This window comes from Chiloscyllium plagiosum, chromosome 34 (genome assembly GCF_004010195.1).
Source record: "Chiloscyllium plagiosum isolate BGI_BamShark_2017 chromosome 34, ASM401019v2, whole genome shotgun sequence".
Lineage (NCBI taxonomy): Eukaryota > Metazoa > Chordata > Chondrichthyes > Orectolobiformes > Hemiscylliidae > Chiloscyllium > Chiloscyllium plagiosum.
In genome coordinates, this window is record NC_057743.1 from 21,848,054 (window position 1) to 21,874,932 (window position 26,879).

General features: G+C 44.3%; 1 protein-coding gene across 1 annotated transcript; it reads left to right on the forward strand.

The window, feature by feature from the left end:
- Window positions 1–19,817: 19,817 nt before the first annotated feature.
- Window positions 19,818–25,501, forward strand: LOC122540307 (beta-1,3-galactosyltransferase 6-like). Its single transcript, XM_043675816.1, has 2 exons — window positions 19,818–20,179; window positions 23,343–25,501. The coding sequence occupies exon 2, from the start codon at window positions 23,377–23,379 to the stop codon at window positions 24,367–24,369; it is 993 nt and encodes a 330-aa protein (XP_043531751.1). The 5' UTR covers window positions 19,818–20,179; window positions 23,343–23,376; the 3' UTR covers window positions 24,370–25,501.
- Window positions 25,502–26,879: the final 1,378 nt, after the last annotated feature.

Below are 26,879 nucleotides of genomic sequence, written 5' to 3' on the forward strand. Positions count from 1 at the left end.
AGATGTGATCACTGCTTTGTTAAATGGAAATTTACTCTGGGTGAGGGTCATGACCACAGCTGGGGCACCAGTGAAAACCTTGCATTACCTATTTTTGGGAAAGCCAAGAAAATGAAGTGCCTGGATAGTGGCAGACCTTCCCTGACATCGAGGATGCCAAGCCACAGAGCGGATGTCCCAGCCACTGAGGGAACTGTTGAATGATCAGAGGCTGGCAGCTCTTCATTGACTGCCAGCACCACTGGGGAGACAGTGGTTGGTATAACACCAACCCCAAGGCCTTGGAGTAGGGAACGCCCAGCTACAGGTGAATGCTGTAGGGAGGGGTGTCACAGGGGAAAGGGAAAGGGAGTCAGCAGTGAGGGCAGGGAGATATTTTCCCAGAGTAATACCCGTTCCACCCCACCACCCACTACTTCCTGCTGCCAGCTCCTTCAATCAGGCACAACGTGCTCTTGGAAAGGAAATCCTGCCAGGGATGGCTTGTGATGCTCCCACATGGGTCAATAATCGAGGGATAGGGAGGAGACTTTTAGAGTTGACATTAAGTGCCCACTTAAGGTCCTTCATTGGGCCACAGTGGGTACAAGTCTCCCTACCCTGGAGGTATTGAGGATAGAGGCAGGAAGCAGGACCTAACCTACCCCAAATCCATCTGATTAAATGCCCCACCACCAAACAGCCAAAGGAGAAGTCATGAAATTAACCATTTATAAACCTGCCATAATATTTCTAGATTCTCTACCTACACTGTTTTCTGTTTTTGATGCTGATAATCATGGCTGGGGAAGTGGACAGCAAGATTCACAGCAGTGTTTTACAGAGTATGATGTGCTATTTATAGCATAGAAACAGCTCATTCAGCTCAATAGCTTTACAAGGGCATTTATCCATCATACAGGCTTCCTCCCAACTTGCTTCATCTCACTCCTTCCACATCTCTTTCTATTCCATTTTTTACTCCCCTAATTATCAAGCCACTTCACCCGAAGTAGAACTTTAGGATTAGAATTAGATTTTATCGTCACCTGCACTCAAGTACAGGAATAAAATGCAAAATACAAAACCAGAATTTTTTTAAAAATGAGAAGAAATAAAGGAAACAGAACTCAACAGAAAGAAAAATGTCCAGATGTTGAAGGCCTTCTTTGAAAGAAAAGGACATAGGGCAGATTTTAAAGTGTTATGGCCCTGGCCTGGGGTTTTTGTCGGCCTCCTCCTGGGACATGCCCCACCAACATCTTTACCACCGTTGCTACAGCCACCGTTGTCAGGAGGAGCCGACTGTGTTGCTCTCACCCTGCCGAAAATGCTGAGAAAGGCTCCCTTTGGGAGTGTATTCCTACCATATGCCTGGAGTGATTAAATTCCTCAGGAATTCTTTGCTGGGTTTACTAGTGACGATCTTATATTTACAACCATTGGTTTAGATTCACCCCTATTGAAACATCTTCTCTAGAGCAGCAATCTCAAATTACTCGCTTTAAAAATGATACCTCCATCAGTGGAAGCTGAAAAATGTAGGTCCAGAAAATCAATTCTGGTCAGAGACTCAACAATTTCTGTTCTGTTGCCAATTTCTGTTCTGTTCTCGGCTGCTCTCAGCTCTCAGTCTGTGTTATAAAACTGAGCGATGGATGTGGGAAAGAAACGATGAATGATGGGTTCTTTTTGTCTTTTAAGTAGTGTTACTTTGGTAGTGCTGCCTTTTACACTGAATGACATTGGGTGCATGGCACTGAAACAGGCCATTCAACTCAAACAGCTTTTACACTACACTGCACTCTCTTTCTGTCTTTCTCATTTAATTCTACCATCATAACCATCAGTTCCCTCCTCCATTACCTGCTTGTCTTGCCTCCCCATCATTGCATCTATATTACTCACTTCACTTCCTGAGATAGCATGTTCTCCCCATAATTTGGATAGAGCTCTCTCTTCTTTCAAATGACATCTTAAACCAAGATCATGCCTGCCTTTCTGCATAAGAGAACCCCAAAGAAAAGTTCTTCCAGGATGATATTCAATCCTGAACCAACAGCATGGAAAGCAGATTAAACTGGACAGTAATATCATTCACAGGCTGGGGAATCTTATCTGCTGGAGGTGGTGCCAATGTGTAGTAGTGAGTGCCCTTTGAAAAATGGACATCGACATGCTCCACAGTGTCCCAAAGAGGAGAAAGCAGCTTTGGAAATCCAATTTCTTTCTTTTTAAAGCATCCAAGAAGAATACATCATTCAGGTTCTAGCCACAATTAATGTTGGCCATAACAAAAATTTTAATGTTATGAGGAATGTGACGATGTGAGCTTACCACAGCTTTAATGAACGTTCCCATGGGCTTTTAAGCTGGAATGGGGACAGAGAAGTGATTAAAGCACTGGGTCCGTCTTGTCGCATGTCGTTGCCAGCACTGCTTTATTTTCAACAGCTGCCCTGATTTTACTTGGTGCCTAATTCCATTACCTCACCTCTGCTGGACAGGGAAGAGACGACTGTGACTTGCTCTGATTGCAAAAAGTAAATTTGGAGTGGGGCCCAAGTGTCGCACAAATAACTTTAAATGAAAAGAAATGCAGTTTACTCTCATGTTTACCAAGATAGAAGACTGACTAAGATGGTGCATATTTCAGTATTATCAGGGTGTAGCAAGACAGTGGGTTGATTTATTAACATGGCAACATGAAGCCATATTAGCGCACATGAAGAAAGAGTAACATAGTTGGTTATCATATTGGGTTAATAGGTTATTGGGTTAATATTGAGTCAAGTAATCCCTGAAACACGTGTTCAGCATAAATCCCACTTTATTCCAGTTGCTATCAGTTCAGATGGAGAGTTACCAGACTTTGAAATATTAATTGCGCTTCCTCCCCACTGAGGCTGCTGAGTTTCTCCAGCATTTCCTGGTTTGTTGTAGTAATCCCCAGGCATGGATTAATGATTCAGGGCAATGGGTGGAATCTTCTGCTCGTGTTCCTGGTGTACTTACTGGCAGAATTAGGCAGGATGGTAACATACCTGAACCAACACTATCTTCCCATCATGGACAGAGTGAGGTGTTGACCTACCTGCCTTGCTGGCGCTGGCCTTACCCACGTTCGAGGGGATGCCACAACAAGCATAGCACTGAAGACTGTGTGGCCCCTACCCTCCCCCTCACTGTTTTGATCACACAGCACTGCCCTTTGATGTGAAGGGCAGTGTTTGTCACTGGCCACCCGGGTGTTTTCCTATCTTCCTGGTGGTGGAAATTGAATAAAGATTCGTGCAGTTTGTGTCTTTCACTGTGTCTCACACCTGCACACACACACCATGGGTGCTGGGGATAAAATAAGCACTACCACACTTAGGTGGTAGAATAAAAAAAAAGAAAAAGAAAGAAAAAAAAAAGAAGAAAAAAAAAAAGACTGTGTGGCCAGATTGGCCCCTGCAGATGGTGGTGGCGGGTGAGGTACCAGCCAGTGCCCACTCAGGGGACACAATGTCAGGCATACGGACTTGGCCACTGAGAGACTGGGCTCTACCCCAGTTGCTCCCCCCAACCCCATATCCCCAGGGCTTCCGTCATGAAAGAAAGCCCCAGATTACTTATCTCTGCTCTGGGTCATTTCACTACTGCAGGCATACCCAAAAATAAAGCAGTGTGGGTCTCGTGCCCATGAGTTCAAATCCAACCACAGCCATTGGGGGATTTTGTAAATAAATCCAGATTTAGTCTCAGTAACGGTGGCCATGTAACTATCGGATTGTCATAAACATTCATCTGGTTGAACAATATCTTTAAGAGAATGAAATACTACTGCCAAGGGACCAATGCTCACATTTTTAGGTTAGATTACCTACAGTGTGGAAACAGGCTATTTGGCCCAACAAGTCCAGACTGACCCTCCGAAGAGTAACCCACTCAGACCCATTCCCCTACCCTATACTTACCCCTGACTAATGCACCTAAAAATATGGGGCAATTTAGTATGGGCAATTTACCTGACCTGCACATTTTTGGACTGTGGGAGGAAACTGGAGCACCCGGAGGAAACCCATGCAGACATAGGGACAATGTGCAAACTCCATACAGACAGTCGCCCAAGATGGTAATTAAACCTGGGTCTCTGCGACTATAGGCAACAGTGCTAACCACTGAGCCACCATGCCACCCTGACCACTGAGCTACCATACCACCCTGACCACTGAGCCACCATGCCGCCCTGACCATGAGCCACCATGCCGCCCTGACCATGAGACACGATGCTGCCCTGACCATGAGCCACCATGCCGTCCTGACCATGAGTCACCATGCTGTCCTGACCATGAGCTACCATGTCGCCCCGATCACTGAGCCACCATGCTGTTCTGACCACTGAGCCACCATGCTGCCCCAATCACTGAGCCACCATGCTGTCCTGACCACTGAGCCACCATGTCGCCCCGATCACTGAGCCACCATGCTGTCCTGACCACAGAGTCACCATGCCACCCTGACCACTGAGCCACCATGCCACCCTGACCAGAGTCACCATGCCACCTTGACCACTGAGCCACCATGCCACCCTGACCCCTGAGTCACCATGCCACCCTGACCACTGAGCCACCATGCCGCCCTGACCATAAGCCACCATGCCACTCTGACCACTGAGTCACCATGCTGCATTGACCATGAGCCACCATACCACCCTGACCATGAGTCACCAAGCCGTCCTGACCACTGAGCCACCATGCTGTCCTGACCATGAGTTACCATGCTGTTCTGACCACTGAGGCACCATGCTGTCCTGACCATGAGCTACCATGCTGTTGTGACCACTGAGGCACCATGCCACCCTGACCATTGAGCCACCATGCCGCCCCAATCACTGAGCCACCATGCTGTCCTGACCACTGAGCCACCATGCCGTCCTGACCACTGATCCACCATGCCGCCCTGACCACTGAGCCACCATGCTGCACTGACCATGAGCCACCATGCCGTCCTGACCACTGATCCATCATGCCACCCTGACCACTGAGCCACCATGCTGCACTGACCATGAGCCACCATGCCACCCCGATCACTGAGCCACCATGCCGCTCTGACTCCTGAGCCACCATGCCCACCAATCACTGAGCCACCATGCCCCCCAATCACTGAGCCACCATGCCACCCCGATCACTGAGCCACCAGGCTGTCCTGACCACTGAGCCACCATGCCACCCTGACCACTGAGCCACCATGCTGTCCTGACCACTGAGCCACCATGTCGCCCTGACCACTGAGCCACCATGCCACCCCGATCACTGAGACACCGTGCCGCCCTGACCACTGAGCCACCATGCTGTCCTGACCACTGAGTCACCATGTCGCCCTGACCACTGAGCCACCATGCTGTCCTGACTACAGAGTCACCATGCCATCCCGATCACTGAGACACTATGCCGCCCTGACCACTGAGCCACCATGTCGCCCCGATCACTGAGCCACCATGCCACCCTGACACTGAGCCACCATGCCGCCCTGACCACTGAGCCACCATGCTGCCCTGACCACTGAGCCACCAGGTCGCCCCGATCACTGAGTCACCATGCCGCCCTGACCACTGAGCCACCATGCCGCCCTGACCACTGAGTCACCATGCTGCCCCGATCACTGAGACACCATGTTACCCCGATCACTGAGCCACCATGCCACCATGCCACCCTGACCACTAAGCCACCATGCCGCCCTGACCATTGAGCCACCATACTCCCCTGACCACTGAGCCACCATGTCGCCCCGATCACTGAGTCACCATGCCGCCCTGACCACTGATGGAAATGTGTTGCTGGAGAAGCGCAGCAGGTCAGGCAGCATCTAGGGAACAGGAGAATCGACGTTTCGGGCATTAGCCCTTCTTCAGGAATGAGGAAAGTTGGTCCAGCAGGCTAAGATAAAAGATAGGGAGGAGGGACTTGGGGGAGGGGCATCGGAAATGTGAATACCACCCTGACCATTGAGCCACCATGCCGCCCTGACCACTGAGCCACCATGCCTGCCCTGACCACTGAACACCATGCTGCCCTGACCACTGAGCCACCATGCTGCACTGACCATGAGCCACCATGCTGCTCCGACTACTGAGCCACAATACCACCCTGACTATTGGGCTACCATGCCACCCTGACCACTGATCCACCATGCTGCACTGCCCACTGAGCCACCATGCCACCCTGACCATGAGCCACCTTGCCGCACCGATCACTGAGTCACCATGCCGCCCCAAACACTGAGCCACCATGCTACCCTGACCACTGAGCAACCATGCCGCCCTGACCACTGAGCCACCATGCTGCACTGCCCACTGAGACACCATGCCGCCCCGATCACTGAGCCACCATGCCGCCCCAAACACTGAGCCACCATGCCACCCTGACCACTGAGCCACCATGCCACCCTGACCACGTAGCCACCATGCCACCCTGACCACTGAGCCACCATGCTGCACTGACCACTGAGCCACCATGTCACCCTGATCACTGAACCACCATGTCACCCTGATCACTGAACCACCATGCCGCCCTGACCACTGAGGCACCATGTCACCCCGATCACTGAGACACCATGTCGCCCCGATCACTGAGCCACCATGTCGCCCTGATCACTGAGACACCATGCCACCCCGATCACTGAGCCACCATGTTGCCCCGATCACTGAGACACCATGCCACCCCGATCACTGAGCCACCAAGTTGCCCCGATCACTGAGCCACCATGCTGCCCTGACCACTGAGCCACCAAGTTGCCCCGATCACTGAGCCACCATGCTGCCCTGACCACTGAGCCACCATGCCATACCGATCACTGAGCCACCATGCCATCCCGATCACTGAGCCACCATGCCATCCCGATCACTGAGCCACCATGTCACCCCGATCACTGAGACACCATGTCGCCCCGATCACTGAGCCACCATGCCATCCCGATCACTGAGCCACCATGTCGCCCCGATCACTGAGCCACCATGCCACCCTAACCACTGAGCCACCATGTCGCCCCGATCACTGAGACACCATGTCGCCCCGATCACTGAGCCACCATGCCATCCCGATCACTGAGCCACCATGTCGCCCCGATCACTGAGCCACCATGCCACCCTGACCACTGAGCCACCATGCGATCCCGATCACTGAGACACCATGTCGCCCCGATCACTGAGACACCATGTCGCCCCGATCACTGAGCCACCATGCGATCCCGATCACTGAGCCACCATGTCGCCCCGATCACTGAGACACCATGCCACCCCGATCACTGAGCCACCATGTTGCCCCGATCACTGAGACACCATGCCACCCCGATCACTGAGCCACCATGTTGCCCCGATCACTGAGACACCATGCCACCCCGATCACTGAGCCACCATGTTGCCCCGATCACTGAGACACCATGCCACCCCGATCACGCCACCATGCCGCCCTGACCACTGAGCCACCATGCCACCCTGACCACTGAGACACCATGTCGCCCCGATCACTGAGCCACCATACCATCCCGATCACTGAGCCACCATGTCGCCCCGATCACTGAGCCACCATGCCATCCCGATCACTGAGCCACGATGTCACCCTGATCACTGAGCCACCATGTGCCTAAGGTTGTTAAACAGCTCAATGACTCAACTGAAGTATGTTGTTTTTTTAAACTGTTACTATCCCCTCTAACTTTGTGCCACCTACTCTGAAACTCCCACATCAGTATAACTTTAAAGTTGAAGCCGGTTCACAAAGGTTTAAAATCCACCCAGAGCTGTCCCATCAAAAATCCAATATTTGGAGTTCAAATTGTATGTTTGAGCTCAAGGTGGATTTTAACCCTTTTGTGAACCTGCTTCAACTATAAATATTGCAAAAGCAATTTTTATTCTAAAATACTTAAAACTAAGTATTTATTTTGATGGATAAAACAAACAGTAATTTATGAGCATGGTCTGGTTGATTGTGAGGGTAAATACAGGATTCATAATGGGAATGTTCCTAATTTTGAAATTTACCATAATCAATCACAAAGGATTGAATACTTTACCTTTTTTGTCCGACAATTTCTATAATTTCTACATCTATTTCCATAAGATGAGTGCCCTGGAAGATATTACTAGATCCATAGTGGCACGGGTGGCACGGTGGCTCAATGGTTAGCACTGCGCCAGGGACCTGGGTTCGATTCCAGCCTCAGGCGATTGCCTGCGTGGAGTTTGCACATTTTCCCTGTGTCTGTGTGGGTTTCCTCCCACAATCGAAAGATGTGCGGGCCAGATGAATTGGCCGTGCTAATTTGCCCATAGTGTTACATGCATTAGTTTGGGGCAAATAGAGGGTCTGGCTGGGTTACTCTTCGGAGGGTCATTGTGGACTTGTTGGGCTGGAGGGCCTGTTTTCACACTGTAGGGAATCTAATCTATAAGAGTGGTTGTTTCAGGTGACTGGTACTAGCCACAAGAAATTTTCAACAAAAAACTGGGTTGAAGATTCACACAGCACACGTTCACAGCCAGTTTCCCACACTCTCTTGAGTCCTCACAGCTACGATGTAGGAAGAGGCAATGTGTGGAAAGTTAGACCTCACAGGAAGGGAGCATGTAGTTGTGGGTTCATTCACATACAACCCACAGTGTAGTCAGGAAAGGTACAAGAAGTAAAGGTGGAAAGGTAAATGGGGCAAAATAAACAGAGCACACCAGAAGACTGCAGGCAAAATATTAAGGGAGGTTTGGTGAAAAAAAATCATTTTAAATGTCCATTCTCTTAAATTTTCGGAAAGCTAACAGTGTCGTCACTCTTTTGTGGGTAAAAGCGACAACCAATTTTCACATAATAATGTCCCACAAACAGCAAATGAATGAATGTTTTCGGTTAAGGGAAGAATGTTAATTAGAAAACCAAAAGGGTTTCCTGCTCTTCTTCAAAGGGAGCCATTTACTCTTTTACAGTCAGTCAGGAGCTCTGACTTAACGTTAGTAGCATTGATAATGTATGTCAATTTCAATGATAAGGCTCCAACTCACAACTTTCTAACTCAGAAGCATGAGAGCAATTGGCAATCCAAGCCAACTACTTAATTAGTTACACTAAATTTTAATTTTTTTTTGATGAGTGTAACTTGCCTTGAACCTATTCTGGAATATTCTCTGCAATTAGTTTGGCAGAGGGGATGTGAATTTTTTGTGCCTTCAGTGCATGGCATGCTATTCAGCAACAGCAGCTGTTGTAGTGAAGGCAATAGGTTCCAATCAGTGAACAATAAAGTCAGGGCCAGTCTTGTTCACAAGAATAAATGGATGGAACATTAAACAAAGTTGACAATTTTGTTTGCTTTGCTTTGATATAAATTTATAAAGTAGCAAGTTTACCTCATTACTTTAAAGAGTCATTTCCACTTTGAACCTTTATCATATCCCTACAGGCTGCACCATTAAACTTTGATTTCCCTGACACTTTTTCATTGAATTTTTTGTATACCTCTTTCCTCTGTTTCACATGTTTAATCCTGCTATATATCTGTATTTAAAGACTTAATTAAATTAGTTACTGTCCTGATTACAGGCGCTACAGCTATTGGAATGTGCCTGAATGAAATACACTTGTTCAAAAAGACATATAGCACCTTTCACAACCACAGAATATCCTAAGGTGCTTTGTATCCAATGAAGCTTTTTTGAAACGCAGTGACTGTTGTGGGAAAGGTGGCAGCCAATTTGCATGCAACCAATTCCCACAAACTGTAATGTGCTAATGAGCAGATAATTTGACTTTCTGGCAGTAAGTGAGGAACAATTATTGGTCGGGACGTTAGGGATTAACTCCATGGTTCTACTTCAAGACAGGTCTGTGGGATCTCTTACATCCATGTGAAAGACAGCGCCTATGCCACATTCAGTACTGCACAGGAGAAACAGCCTTGATTCTTGTGCTCACGTCCTGTTGTGGGACTTGAACCCAACATAGAGTCATAGAGATGTACAGCATGAAAACAGACCCGTCGGTCCAACCCGTCCATGCTGACCAGATATCCCAACCTAATCTAGTCCTACCTGCCAGCACCTGGCTCATATCCCTCCAAACCCTTCCTATTCATATACCCATCCAAATGCCTCTTAAATGTTGCAATTGTACCAGCCTCCAACATACCTTAACTGTGAAGATAAGACTCAATCTACGTGTCCCCACTCTGGCCTGCTTGGCGCGAAACACTCCAAGTATTTGGACAATTCTGTATCATCCAACCCTCGTGCAAAAATGTACAAATGAAAACTCCTTTGACCACAAGTCCATCAGGTAATGGTCATCACTTGGCATCCTCAAGACCCTATGGGAAAAGAAAGTGGATCTGTCAGTGCACACTGCCCTGAAAGTGGCTGTGCTGTTGAAGAGGCTGTTACACATCTCCTTTTGGAAGCTAAAAAACCCAAAAGAACTGCAGATGCTGCAAATCATAAACAAAACACAAATTGCTTGAAAAACTCAGCAGGTCTAGCAGCATCTGTGGAGAGAAATCAGAATTAACATTTCAGGTCCAGTGACCCTTTTTCAGAGCTCAAGAAGGGTTTGAAGTTCTGAAGAAGGATCTCTGGACCTGAAATATTAACTCTGATTTCTCTGCATAGATGCTGCCAGACCTGCTGAGTTTTGTCCAGCAATTTCTGCTTTTGTTCCTTCTGGAATGTGCCTTTGTAAAGAAGATCTGCAGAGAGATACACTAGTTTTTGAGAAAGCTCATCCTGAGCAGAAGTCATAGGACACCAAATTATAGTCCAACAGGTTTATTTGAAATCACAAGCTTTTGGAATACTCAGGCCAGGTAGATTAGCCATGGGAAATGTAGGGTTACAGAATAGAGCAGGGGGATGGGTCAGGGTGGGATGCTCTTTAGAGGGTTGGTGTGGACTTAATGGGCCGAATGGCCTGCTTCCACTCTGTAGGGATTCTTTGATAGTATACATGGTGGTTGAAGGATATGGAAACAATTGGCTATGGGAATAGGGTGGGGATGTTAGATTAGCGTTATTTCCAATGTGGAAGAAAACACCAGCATGGATTGGTCAGTCCTAATAATCTGTTTCCATGTTGTAAATTCTGCATAATGTTTTGTTCTTTACATGACCGTCAATGGTTACACAACACGTACATATTTAAACATGTATTTATTGTCAACAGTTGCATTTAAAGATTATTAAGTGTAGATTACCAGCTGTTCAGCTTTCAGGAATTCTATTTTTAATGACTAGCTTTTCAATTTCAGTCACGTAGCATTTCGAAATATGTATTACTGAGAGATGCTCTGTTTTGTTCAGGGTTCTATTTGGATATGGAATTTGTCAGAAAAGGGAAACAAAGAATTGAACATCAACATTCAGAGAAGTAGGCTGGCATGTAATAAGATACTAATTGAATGCTAAGCACTGTATCTTAGTGACCTCCTGTGGCAGAGTGGCAGTAGAAATTTCACTTTCTATAATAAAATATCTTGACACAGAGACATAGATTCATAGAGGGGTATAGCTCAGAAACAGACCCTTCAGTCCAACTCGTCCATGCCGACCAGATATCCTAAACCCCATTTGCCAACAATTGGCCCATATCCCTCTAAATCCTTCCTATTCATAAACCCATGCAGATGCCTTTTAAATGCTGTAATTGGACCAGCCTCCACCATTTCCTCTGGCAGCTCATTCCATAACTGCACCGCCCTCTGCATGAAATAATTGCCCCTTAGGTCTTTTTAAAATCTTCCCCTTCTCACCCTGAACCTATCCCCTCTAGTTCTGGACTCCCCCATCCCAGGATAAGACCTTGTCTATTTATACTATCCGTGCCCCTCATGATTTTATAAACCTCTATAAGGTCAACCCTCAGCCTCTGATGCTCCAGGGAAAACAGCCCCAGTCTATTCTGCCTCTTCCTATAGCTCAAACCCTCCAACTCTGACAACATCTTCTAAATCTTTTCTGGAGCCTTTCAAGTTTCATAACATCTTTCCAATAGGTATATAAACAGCATAGAATAATTCAAATCTACATGTGTTCAAACACTAAGCTTAATATTAAACTCCATAAAACAGTTGAAATGGATGATTTTGGGTTTAATGTTCTTTGTTTTGTCAGTGCTTAGGTGAAACTTGTTATTTCAGATTTTGGATGCACTTTATGGCATTTTTCCCAGGTGCAATAGCTTTCTGTCCTGAAAACAAATCGCACAATGTACAGAATATTTTTCTTCTTTATTTTGCATCTTTCATAAAACTACCAAGCCAAAAACAAAAAGGATTTAATCATCAAAAGTCTGTAGTACAGAAGGAGCTCATTCAGTCCATTGAGTTTGTGTTGACTCACTATTAGAGCAATCCAGCTTGTCCCTGCTCTCCTCATCTTTCTCTATAAATGTGAAAAAAGATCTGTGGAAAGGTGTGAGTCAACCCCTCACACCATCTGAACTCCTTCACGTTGCACTTCCATTCATACCTTTTGTGTTCTCTTTCTCAACTTTGTGAGCTCTCTCACTCTTCCATCTTGGCCCTCACTCCTCTCTTGCCCTCTTGTTTCACGTCTGTGCATTTCTCTGTAGTTCCCTACGTTACAGCAGTGATAGACACGTGATGCAAATCAGTGTAGGTGAAAACTGTTCCGTTGGAGCCTGGACTTTTGGCGCTATCAAATGGCAGCAGAGTCAGGGCCTCCTGGGTCATTGACATTGTCATCCCTGAACTGGGACTCCTTGAGGACCAGAACATCTTCAAGAGACCTTGCAGAAGCTCTGGAGCCATGCTGGAGACCCAATTTGTACAGAAGATGAACTCTTAGTTACATAATATCTTTTTATTCTTTTTGTAGCTTAAAATGGCGCCAGATTGGGGCCATTGGGGACTAAACACTTTTCACTGTATCTTCAAGATATATGTGACAACAAAATCAAATAACAATTATACTGTCTCTTCATTTCACTCTCTCGCTCTCAGCTTCCATGTTCCCCTTCAGGTTTTTTGGATGTTTCTCTGCTTCCTGACATTTTCCCCACCCTCTCACACATCGTACTCAGTCATTCTTCACTGTCCCTTGCTACTGGATGAAACTCTGCTTCAGCACATGTTTCAGCTTAAACTCTCACACACTCTCACACTGCGCACCTTGGCTGCAGCGTGTAATTTTCTACTGAATTCTCATATCAGCTATCTATCTCAGCCGCACCTCCCAAACCCACCATCTCCACCATTGAATCACAGAACTACTACAGTATAAAAGGAGGTCACTCTGCCCATCCTTTTGCCCAAAATGTCAATTTTCCTGCTCCTCGGATGCTGCCTGGCCTGGTGTGCTTTTCCAGCACCAGTCTAATGTAGACTCTGCCCATCCTGTCTACTCTATTATCCAGCACCAATCTCCCGCCTTTTCTTTAATTTCCTCCATACCGTTCCTATTTTTAAAAATCTGATATCCTCTAAAGTTCTTCGATTGAACCTACCTCCACCAAATTTGCAGGCAGTGCATTCTGCACCCTAACTACTCGCAGAGTGAAAACGTTTCTCCCACACTACTTTAAATCTATGCCCTCTTTTTCTTGTTTCTTTTATAAGTAGTAACATCTTCACCCCATCTATGCTCATGATTTTGAAAATCAGATCTCCTCTCAGCCTTCTCCTATCCTCACAGCTGAAGTTCCCCATACCTAGTAGATCACTCCTGCAGTAAATCACTTAAGAGTAGTAGACACATTGAAACATCAGCACCTGCAAGTTCCCCTCCAAGCCACACACCATCCTGACATGGAGCTATTTGACTATTCCTTCAGTGCCACTGAATCTAAATCCAGGAATTCCCTGTTAACAGCAGCTCACCATTACCTTCTTAAGGGCAGTTAGGGATTGACAATAACTGCTGCCCTTCCCATGCATAGGGAATGTTTGATTTAAAGTATGACCAGTGGCAATAATAAATGCTTGCTGGCCAGCCGCACTTGTTGCTCAGCCTGCCATCTAGTGGACAATGGAGAGAAAACAGTGAGGAAAGGTCAGAATTCGATCCGTGAGAGGAGTTCATATCAATTTAGATTAGATTCCCTGCAGTGTGGAAACAGGCCCTTTTGCCTAACCAGTCCACACCGACCCTCCGAAGAGCAACCCACCCAGACCCATTTCCCTCTTATGGGCAATTTAGTATGGCCAATTCACCTAACCTGCACTGTGGGAGGAAACAGATATTCTACACTAATAGTCGCCTGAGGCGGGAATCAAACCAGGGACCCTGGTGCTGTGGGGCAGCAGTGCTAACCACTGAGCCACTGTGTCACCTCATGGTCAGGGCTAGACTGAAAATTCACACAAGCTTCGTCCATCAATTTCTAAATTGTACTTCATTAAAGCTCAGGATAAGCAGAAGGCAGGGATCAAACATTAGCCAAATTTGCAGATTATGCTAAAATAGCTGGGAAAGTAAATTGCAATGAAAACATAAGAAGTTTACAAATGGGTATGGGTAGATTAAGTGACTAGGCCAAAATTCGGCATATGGAATTAACATGGTTAAGTGTGAGGTTATCCATTTTGGTCAAGGGAATAAAAAGGCAACATCTTACCGAAATGGAGACAAACTTCAGTGTGCTTCATTGCAGAGGGATCTGGGTGTCCTTGTGCATGGATTGCAGAAAACTGTAATGTAGGTACAGCAGGCAATTGGGAAGGCAAATGGAATTTTGGCATTTATTGCTAAAGGAATAGAGTATCAAAATGGGAAAGTGTTGCTGCAACTGTACAAGACATTAGATTAGATTACTTACAGCGTGGAAACAGGCCCTTCGGGCCAACAAGTCCACACTGACCCACTGAAGCGTAACCCACCCATTCATTTACCCCTTTACCTAACACTACAGGCAATTTAGCATGGCCAATTCACCTGACGTGCACATCTTTGGACTGTGGGAGGAAACCGGAGCATCCAGAGGAAACCCACGCAGACACAGGGAGAATGTGCAAACTCCACACAGTCAGTCGCCTGAGTCGGGAATTGAACCCGGGTCTCTGGTGCTGTGAGGCAGCAGTGCTAACTACTGTGCCACCGTGCCACCCACATTAGTGAGATTGCACCTGGAGTATTACCTGCAATTTTGGTCCCATTACTTGAGGAGGTATGTAGTTGTTGTTTTGGAGGCCATTCAGAGGACATTCACAAAATTGATTCATTCCAGAGATGAATGATTTGTCTTATGAAGAGAGATTGAGAAAGGTAGGCCTATACTCTCTGGAATTTAGAAGAGTGGGAAGAGATCTAATTGGAGTATATAAGATGCTAAAGGAGATTGACAAAGTAGACGTAGAAAGGACATTTCCTCATTTGGGGCAATATTGAATGAGAGGTCATAGTTTTAGGATAAGGGATAGCAAATTTAAAAAAGAGGTGAGGAGAAATTAATTCTTTCAAAGAGTCGTAAATCTGTGGAATTCACTACCCCAGAGTGCTTTAGATGCTGGGACATTGAGTATATTTAAGGAGGGAGACAGATTTTTATATAGTAATGGGTTGAAGGGTTTTGCAGAGTGAGCAAGATAGTGGAGTAGAGGCCAATTTTAGATCAGCCATGATTATATCAAATAGCAGAGCAGTTTTGAGGGGCTGAACTGTCTCCTCCTGCTACTAGTTCTTATGTTCTAAACATGTATGAGTAGGAAGAAAGTATTTGGATGTAATAGGTGAAGACTGTTTGGGCACTGATGAAATCCATGAAAATGAGAGAGAAACAATATGGTAAAAAATTAGAGTTGAAGGCTGAGAGTGAGAGACACCATTGGGGATGGGAATTAAATGCTGACCTGGCCAATGATAACCTGGTGGCACAATGGTGGAGCTGCACGGTGGCTCAGTGGTTAGCTACCTCACAGTGCCAGGGACCCTGGTACAATTCCACCCTCGGGTGACTCTCCATGTGGAATTTGCACATTCTCCCTGTTTCTGTGTGGGTTTCCCCCAGGTGCTTTGGTTTCTTTCCACAGTCCAAGAATGTGCAGGTTACATGGACTGGCCATGCCAAATTGTCCAGTGTCCAGTGATGTGCAGGCTGGTGGATTAGCCATGGGAAATGCAGGGATGGGGTAGCGGGGTAGGTCTGGATGGATGGTTCTTTGGAGGGTTAGTGTGGACTTGATGGGTCAAATGGCCTGCTTCCACACAGTAGGGAGCCTATGATTCCACGGGTATAAAGGAATGCAGTACATTTCCTGATTAGGGATATTTATGTAAGAAGGTTGAGGTGTTCACACCTGAAATTTCCTGATCAGAATCTGTAGTCCAGACATTACTTGATCAGTTGGCAAATATAATTCCAAATTACTGGTGTTTACATTCAGCCATTTGATAATATGTACAACCTCAGGAAACAAGTTCTGGAAAAGTGATAGCAGATTGTACCTTCCCCATGGTGACAGACATGAAGTATGTGTTAACGCACTCTTTTCAATAACACTGGATTTCTTCACCTTAAAGTTTGAGAGTACTGTGGGGGCAAACATGCTGGTGTTTGATCACAATGTACAAGGGGACAGTCCCAATTCTAGGTCCTAGAAAGAGCCAGCTTGGAAGCAGAAGACAGTAAAGCCAAATACTGCTGGAAATCTGAAACATCAATATAAAATGTTATATAAGCGTTAATTTTGGAGGGTTCACGAAGCTCCACCCAATTTGACAATGTCATATAGTATTGGGTGGAGATGTCAGGAGATGCTGGATTCTATGATTCTGTGAGTTTTATGATTAACAGCTTGGGATCTCAAAGTGAACACTCTTTCACTGTAATTTCCCAAATAAATATGACAATAAAGTCATTCATTCATTATTGTGTCATCTATATCTCCTAAATACCTTTGTAACTATATCTGTCTAGTTAATGCAACTTGTATCTAATTGCTATCATGTAAAAAAATGTACCTTAAAGCAATGGCCTCTTCTTGTTAGGACTCACTGGAGATTGTTCCTCTACCACTGTAAATTACACAGGCTGTCAGACCTAACCAATGAAAGAGGAATGTAGCAGCATCTTCCCAACCACAGGTACCACTGAAAATAGTATCACAGAACTCAGAAAAATTAAATATGTAATAGGTTCTGAACAAGAGATGGTTAGAGCAAGGACCAAAGGCAGGTCTCTGACCAGCTGGAACACAGGAAAGATGAATAAGAAAAGAGTCAGACTCTCAGGGGCAAAGGGTACAATGATAGGACAGAAACCAAATGAAAGAAAAGGTACCAAGGATAGGTGATATACTTTCTGAAATCAAACATAAGGGAAAAGCTGAAATAGCATGCAAAGAAAGGGCAATGTATGATTACAGTCTGGAATTGTTGAATGTTGAGTCCACAAGGCTGTGAAGTGCCTTATTAAGGGATGACATGCTATACGTCAAGTTTTAATGAGTTTCACTGGTGAAACACTTGGGAGGTCAAATGCAGATCAGGTGATTGTTTTGTAGAACTCTATCTTTCATTCCACAAGTAGGACCTCAAGCTTCTGGTAGCCTGTCCTTTAAATTCTGCAAACTGCTTTCACGTGGATATCTCTGTCCTTAATCTGCCGCATTATTCAATAACAGGGGGGTTGGGGTGGGTGGGGAGGTAATAAGGCTCTGAAGGCAGTGGGAAGAAGGAAAATATTGATGCTTGGCATTAACTGGAGTAGGGGATATCTTCTTGTGAAGCAATGAGCACAGCTTCATAACTAAGGTTGCCAGATTGTGAATACAAGATGGAAAATCACAGGTAGCTGTCAGATCATCAAGGAAAATAGTGGAGGCAGTGTAGAAGTTCCAACTATAATCTCACCCAAACTTGTCTGAAAAGGTTGAGTCTATATATATTGAGGTTAGAAAGGGAAATGATCTTACTGAAACATATAAGATTTTGATGGGACTTGACAGGGTTGATGCTGAGTGAGTGCTTCTCTTTGTGTGGGATTTGAACTTGGGAGTACAGTCTCCCATTTAAGATGAAAATAAGAAACTGTCTCCGAGAGAGTCATTTATGTTCGAAATATCAGCGCATTTTCTGGCTATGCTGAGCTTGCAGGCAGGAGAGAGGAGAAGATGCTTGGGGCAAATCAGCCATGATCTCAGTGAAAGGCAGTGCTGGCTTGAGGGGCCAAATGGCTTATTCCTGCTCCAGCTTCTCATGCTGTTATGGGTCGTCAGGTGATAATGACAAGCTTTGAAGTGTACATACAGTAATACTTCAAATTGCTATTTTCTTGCCAGGATACTCTGAAAGATGCTTGTTTGCACTGTACTAATTTTATTAAGTGTGTTGCAAATCATTTACAATCTTTCCCTTCCAGATAAAGGAACATATTTCAGCATTTACATGGAAGTTGCTGTGTAGAAATATGGATGTAGAAACATACCTTTCAGTGCAACAAATTGATACTGGCATGAGCCCCACATGAGCCGTTTCCCATTGCAATTTCCCTTACCAATATATCCTTCTATCCTTTCCTCTTAGTAGCTTTTTTCTTCCTTGACCAAAACAAACAGACCTCAGCTACAAAGATTTATCCGAGGTTATTTTAAAAAAAAGAACAATTACAGACGAGCACGGACATTAATCTATTCAGCAAACTCCAACACCAATGGGATACCTTGCACATCATAGTCCACAGATTTCCACTTCACACAAAACTATGAAATCTAGCCAGGAGAGGCAAGCAATCAGATAAAGACATTAGATATAAGGGATACTTGGAGAATTTCTTCTCCATCCCATCTCATAGAGTCATAGAGTCATACAGCATGGAAACAAACCCTTTGATCCAACTAGTCCATGTTGAACATAATCCCAAACTAAACTAGTCCCACCTAACCTGCTCCTGGCCCAGATACCTCCAAACATTTCCTATTCATCTATCTAATGTCTTTTAAACGTTGTAATTGTACCCCATCTACTACTTTCTCAGAAAGTTCATTCCACATACAAACCATCCTCTAGGGGTGTCTTATAACATGCTGAACAGGATGATTAGAAAATACGCGGAAAGGCCTCAAGAGGGACATTTTAGGAAACCTTATAAAAGAGAATGAGGTGGAGGAATGTAGGGAGGAAATTCCAGAGTTATGTCTGCCAATGATAGAGGAACGTAAATATGAAATACAGTGCTATTAAGTTGTTGCAGATGCTGCCAGTTGCTGTTAAGCCGTTAAATAACAAACGAAAGAAGTGCTGATGCTTTAAATTAGAAACAAAAACAGAAGCGGCACGGTGGCACAGTGGTTAGCACTGCTGCCTCGCAGCGCCAGAGACCCGGGTTCAATTCCCGCCTCAGGCGACTGACTGTGTGGAGTTTGCACATTCTCCCCGTGTCTGCGTGGGTTTCCTCCGGGTGCTCCGGTTTCCTCCCACAGTCCAAAGATGTGCAGGTCAGGTGAATTGGCCATGCTAAATTGCCTGTAGTGTTAGGTAAGGGGTAGATGTGTAGGGGTATGGGTGGGTTGCGCTTCGGCGGGTCGGTGTGGACTTGTTGGGCCGAAGGGCCTGTTTCCACACTGTAAAGTAATCTAATCTAAGAAGCCTAGCAGGTCTGTGGAGTGAAATCAGTGTTAATGTTTCGGGTCAAGTGACCTTTCCTTAGAACGCCGAACCCGAAACGTTAATTCTGATTTCTCTCCACAGAAGCTGCCAGACCTGCTGAGCTTTACCAACAACTCTATTTTTATTCCTGTTAAGTCGTTGTTGTAATTTCAGTGGAAAATCAGCCCGTGAGTCCTCCCGAGCGCAGGGTGGCGCTATAGCGCCCACTCTCACACCTCCTCCACAGCAAGTAAAGCTGCGCATGCTCACCGCGCTAATGTCATCACGTCGCTGGAGCATTCCCCCTGACGCTGGTTGGGCCGCTGCCCGCCGGGAATGGTGTTGCTTCTGCGTCTTTTCGCCCCCAACTCTCCAGGGATCGCGGCCCGGGAGGAGGCCGCAGTGGCGGCGGCACTGTGGCCCGTTTGTGTGAGAGCCGCTGAATGACCGACTGCCTCTGTCGGGCAAACACTGACCTCATTCCGTGATGAAGGGCTTTTGCCCGAAACGTCGATTTCAAAGCTCCTCGGATGCTGCCTGAACTGCTGTGCTCTTCCAGCACCACTGATCCAGAATCTGTTTTCCAGCATCTGCAGTCATTGTTTTTACCTCAGTCCGTCACCAATCAATGCTGCGGTAAGTAGCAAAATCTCCAACATTTCATCCAAGTTGGTCAATCCTGAATAATGATATTGTACAGCCGTGGATAACACTACTTCACTATTGTACTGAGCTGATTAATAATGTCCTCTAATCATACTGCTGGTCTTAAATAATGATGCTTAGCTCAATACTGCATTGCTCTAAATAATACTTGACATCTCAGTCACAATGAATCATAATGTCTTTATACTAGTGTCTGAAATGATGCCTCATTCACCTGATTAATAATACTGCAGTGTCCTGAATAATATTGCACTGCCCTGAATGATGCTGCTGTTGTCCCTGAATAGCAATGCCTTGAATTATAATACCTGAATAATGTGTCTTGAATAATGCTGATTTAGTTGTTCTGAATCATGGCTCATAATATTGTAGCACCATGAGCTGTCATTGTTGTGAATAATTCTGAATCCTTATTTTCTTCCAATCCTCTTGCAGCCATTAAAATTCTCATAACTGGCCACCCACCTGAGTGTCTCTCATGAGATATACTCACTTTTCTCCTGCCTGAAGCTATGCATTGTTTTCTATGATTTCAGTTTCCATCTTGACTTCTGGATTTTTTTTTCTTCAGATTTCACTGTCCATTTTTTCTCCCTCTGCCTCATGATCATGGTGGCCACTCAATATTGTCTCTATTTTTTCAATCACAAGAAAGGCATTAGTAGCGATTTGTATCCTCTGCCATCCACTTTCTTGATGTTCTTACCAACCTCCCCCACCCCCATCCTGTTTATTTCCCTGGGAATAATCACTCTGTCCCCAGCTCCTCCCAACCAAATTTTCAAACTTCCAGCTATTTAACCTTTGATCCTCCATTTGTGAAAGTACTGCTTCAGCTGTTAATCTGTTTACCCACTTCCTCATGGCTACCATTAATAATCTTATCCAGTACAAGCCTTACTGCCTCCCCATTCATCCTTGTATGGTTGTGATCTTTCCACCACTCGCCCATGGAGGAAATCTTGAATGTAGCTGATGCATCATTAGTTTAACTACTCAATGCCAGATTCTTCTTTTCCTTTGTCAAAGCCGCTTGCTGTTCTGAGATCATCCTGAAAAGCAAATCTGACCTGCCATCTTTAATCTACTGCTAAATGTCTCCATCAATCCCTCTTCTAATATAAAATTGGAGGTGCTGCAAGTATTCAGCATGTGATATAATATCTGTGGACAGAGAGCAGTTAACCTTTCAGATCAAAGACTTTTCTTGAGAGCAGTAAAAGTGGTCTTTCGATGTCTGGCAGTGTCAGTGAAGATTGAGCATTCAGAAGAGCTCAGTATTTTCAGCGTGGTCCAACACTCATACCCAGGATAGTATGATATTATTGTTATTCAGTTGAGTGAAGTTTTCTTTTAAATTACAGCCCCAACTTCTCTTTCCTTAAAGTCCTTCAACTGCCCAAAGTCAAAACAATATTTTGTGCACCACTCATGTTTAAGTCCCTCCAATTAAGTATTCTTCCTTTGACAGGACAGAAATGGCCCTAATCAAAGAAACAATACTTTTATCTTCTTACTGTGACACGGTACACTATACACTATTCTTCCTTATCCTTTTTGATCTTTTTGCAACTTCTGATATGGTAAGAGATACTATCTTTAAAGTCATTCCTCTGTTGTCTAGTTAAGTAAAACTGTTGTTGCTTGGTTCTTGTGTCAAAATTCCAATTATAGTTAGAGTATGTCAAGCAAGGCTGCACTAATACCTCTTAAATCCTCATGGGTTTATCTTCAAGTGTCCTGCTTTCCTTGTCAGTATGCTGTTCCTTGTTGGCAGCATCTTGTATTTAGAATACGGTCCCACACGGTCCCACATATACTACTGATATGCTGCTGTCCTGCAATCTAAGCCATTCACTGTCTCTGCTATCAGACTGCTAAGTCAACATCCAGTATTTGAATAAGCAGTTAAATGTTGGATAGACTGAAGCCACCATTTTAGGCCCCTTTTCATCAATTCCATTGTCATCCCTGGCCTTAATCTGTGGTTGAACTCATTGGGGCCATAATCTGAGACCTCTGAACTAAGTATCAGACACAACTTCCAAAATGGTATTCTGTGCTCCACTGAATAATGCTGCTGATCTAGTGAGTAAAGGTACTGTGATATTGAATCCTACTAGCTTGTTGAACCAAAAATGACTAAACCATCATCACGGTGTACTGAATAATATTACTTTGTTGCATTGAACAGCAAATCTGTGTTTGTGAGTCCTTGTGCAGTTGTAGTTAACAAAATAATGCTGTACTACTTCGATATTGGATCAAATCTTGTTCTGCAATGTGACTGCAAAATTTACCATCAGAATCACAGATGTGTCAGTACTGCTGCTTAGCACAGACCATTCTTTGAACTGCTGTGTCTGTCACTACTGATTAGTTAGTTGACTGATCACCCTTGGGTACCCAAGGGCGATCATTCCTGATGAAGGGCTTTTGCCTGAAACATTGATTTTCCTGCCGCTCGGATGCTGCCTGACCTGCTATGCTTTACCAGCACCACTCTAATCTAGACTCTAGTTTCCAGCATCTGCAGTCCTCACTTTTGCCCTTAAGTACCTGCTGAATGCAGGTAGGTAATCTGGACGCTGCAGTCATCAGCATTAAGAAGCCCTGATTTAGTTCATGAGCCATTTGTTTTGGAAATTTTAGTTTATCTTTGTAGCTCTTCTAACCTGTGGAAAATGTTAACCACATTGAAAATCATGAGATCTGCAATAGAATTGATTAACATTGAGAGCCTCTCTCTCCCAGGCGAAGATCTACAGTTTTTTTCACAATTTTTAAGATTTGAATAAACCATATTTTAAATTTACCTTATTAAATTGTAGCTGAACTTCTCTTACAGAATAACTTTTGAGACAAAGTGAAGTTAACCTTTGTGAACTTCATGAAACAATCCTGCTCCTTTTTGTAAAATAAAAACAGTGCTGGGCAAATTCAGCAGGTCTGGTAGCATCTGTAGAGAGAACAACAGAGTTAATGTTTTGAGTCCAGTGACCCTTCATTAGACTTTGCTGGCTTCTCCAGTCTTTTCTGTTTTTGTTTCAGATTTCTAGCATCTGCAGTTCTCTGTTGCTATTTTTCTGCTTCTTGTTGCAATATTAACTCATTTCCTCCTCTTGTCCTTCAGCTGAGAGCCCTCCAGAAATTCAAGTATTTACACAATGAATCTAGTTCGACTCGTCTGTCGCCACAAAACAGCCCTCGGGGTTGCAACCCTGTCCTTGTTTGCACTGGTATTGCTTTATCTGGCTAAATGCACCTCAGAGACTTTAAAATCCCCCGGTTTACCTCGTGGGGTTGAGAGACGGAGTGACAGTCAGGGTCACAGCAGAACAAAAAGCCTCTCTGCTTTTCTTGTTTTGCTGATCACCACTGGCCCCAAGTACACCGAGAGGCGAAGCATTATCAGGAGTACGTGGCTAGCTAGCCGGGACCCGGAAATCCTCCCTTACTTTGCCATTGGCACCAGCGGCCTTCCTGCAGAGGAAGTTCAAAATTTGGAGCAAGAGAACACTCGGCATCATGATCTTCTGCTTCTGCCAGATTTGAAGGACTCTTACGAAAACCTTACCAATAAGATCCTTCATATGTATGCTTGGATAGACCAAAACATTGACTATAAGTTTGTGCTGAAAGCAGATGATGACACTTTTGCCAGATTAGACATCATTAAGGAAGAACTGAAGGCAAAAGAACCAAAGAAACTCTACTGGGGATTTTTTTCTGGACGTGGAAGGGTTAAGGCTGCAGGCAAATGGAAGGAGAGCACTTGGGTTCTGTGCGACTATTATTTGCCGTATGCCCTAGGGGGCGGATATGTTCTGTCTGCTGATTTAGTGCACTATATTCAAATTAACATTGATTATTTAAAAGTGTGGCAGAGTGAGGATGTCTCTTTGGGAGCCTGGCTGGCACCTGTCGATGTCAAACGCCTGCATGACCCACGGTTTGATACGGAGTACAAGTCACGGGGGTGCAATAACAAGTATATCGTGACACACAAACAGAGCATTGAGGATATGCTGGAAAAGCATCAGACACTCCAAAGAGAAGGGAAATTGTGCAAGGAAGAAATTAAAGTGAGATTGTCTTATATTTATGATTGGTACGTCCCACCATCCCAGTGCTGCCAGCGAAAAGATGGCATACCTTGACATCACAATCTGGCACTGGATAGGAAGAGATGGCAAGATCTGTATTGGGAATTGGAAAGCAGTAGTGTGGATGTTAATGCAGGATGTTTCTCCTGAAAGGAGCTCCAGCATCCACACAGCACTTATTTCCAGGATGTTTGATACTGAGCAGATCTTTATCCAGTTTACTGAATAATGAGTCTGCAAATTTGAGAGATGAAAACTTGTACCTTCAGTGTTTTTCTCCAAAAAGCACAAAGTTGCTGTTCTTCCTGATCAGAGTATATATTGGCTCATTGTAGTGCCAAGGGTTCAATTCCTGTTTGTCCATCTTTGAGACATTTAAACTTTTGGTCACCCTCATCACTGTTACCCTGTGCAAAGCCAATGTCAAAGAACAAACACCTGGTATTCCAAATCCTAACTCATTACTCCAACCTGAGCAATGCTCACAGGTAGTTACATAGATTTTACTGTACATTGTATCTAAGTGCACAAAAGTCTGAACATCTGGGATTTGTGTAATCCCATTATAGTAAACATAATTTAATTATATTTGTGTATATACATATGTATCTGTATGTGTGTCGTGCATAAATGTGTGTTTAAGTTTACTTGCTTACTTAGATAAAAGCCTTTTAATGTGTCTCTGAGCCACCTATTTCATCACAGCTTGCTCAAGTTGAATTGACGCTCATTAAAGTTCTCTCTTATGTGGCTCGGCAGTGAGAAGAAACATTTAAAAATTGCAAATCAAAACCTTGAGAATGTCTACAGTATTTTATCTTCCCCAATGTTTTGCTGCTTTTTTAATACTTTTAAAAATAGTAACTATGTTTTTGTATTCATTGTAATGCAGGATTTTTTTTTTAACTTGCCCAACTAAATTTGCATGGAGATTGTCCACCTGTGCCTGCAGTCTTGATGTTGCGTGATTGACTGTTGGTATGTCTGTGCTTTAGTCCTTTCATTTTTGAAATACAGCACAAATATGGTTTCGCCAGTTCAGCTTTACATGTAAGTAAGATTACTTTGCGTTTACTCTGTTCTCCAGGAACATGAGAACCTACAGTTAGTTGAAAGGTGGTGCTGGAAAAGCACAGCAGGTCAGGCAGCCCTGAGGCACAGGAGAGTCGATGTTTCAGAAATAAGTCCTTCAGAACCCCTGATGAAGGGCTTTTGCCCAAAACGTCGACTGTCCTGCTCCTTGGATGCTGCCTTACCTTTTCCAGCGCCACACTTTTCGACTTTGATCTCCAGCATCTGCGGTTCTCACTTTCTCCTAATCTACAGTGAGAACCCATTAATGTAGAACTTTATTGTTTTGATTTTCGCACCTGAAATTAAAGTAATTTGTTTGAATTGCATCATGTTAATAATTCAGGGAGCTTTAAATTTGTCAGTAATCTTGATGAACCGTGTTAGGAAAATACTTTAACAATCCTGTTATGTCCTATAATTAACTAGTGTATTAAATTATCCTGAGGATATGTTTCTTCCTAATCACTATTGTAAATGTAAAACATTCAGAGTAATTTCAAGTGTTCGTGTTTCACATTTTGCCATCCCACAAAAATGTATTTACAAGAAATTGAGAAACTTCTAAGTTTAGAAAACATGTAGATTTGTTATAGTTCAGGGTAACATCAGGTGAAAAATTCCAATAAATTTTATAACTAGTGTGATTTTTGTGTAGAAGTAAAATGATTCCATTTTAAAAATGTCATTGTTACTGCTCGAAAGACTAAGCTTTAAAAACAATGGGATTTTTATCTTGGAGGCAATCTAAGCTAGACTGTTTTTTGTGTGTGTTTTTAATTAATGCCGGAAATTGATGCACAAGTCCACTTCACTAGCAATGTGTTGTATTTGTCTAGTCCATAACCATTGCTCAAGATGTTGCAGTCACAGTAGAATTAGACCTCCAACTGTTGTGACTTAGGTTCTAAGTCTTGTGCAGTAGATAATCACCAATGAAGGATGGAGATTATCCATCTTAAATCTTAAATCATCTTAAATCATGACAAGCAGGGTCTGGTAAGTTATATCATTCTGTAACTAAATATCAAGACATGTACCTTCTGTACAGAGAGTCTGATCTGCATACTTATAGGCCTGTGCTGTGATTGGGAATGTGGGTGTTGAAGCAGGTAATGACGGCATTTTGGGGAGTATTTTTTTAATCCATAACTGCTGAGTAGGTTTCTGTGGAATTTCTAATGACATTCACATTCTTTCCTACATATTGAAACTTGAAATTCAAGTGGCTAGTCCAAGAAGAAAGCTTTTATAGTGGGATCAGTATGGACAAATAACATGGAAACAAATTAATTAGTGTCTTCAAACCTTGACCCAGCAAACATATTTTGCTTGAATGTGGACCTAGGAGTGTGGAGATTAGGAAGATCATCTTTTGTTCCAAATGTGCTACTGCATTTGCCCAGTTTGAAGAGGTTATGTAAATCTGGGCTGAGTTCTCGTACGTCTTGTCTTGTCTTGTGTTGAAAATGTTAAACTGTATACGTATTGAA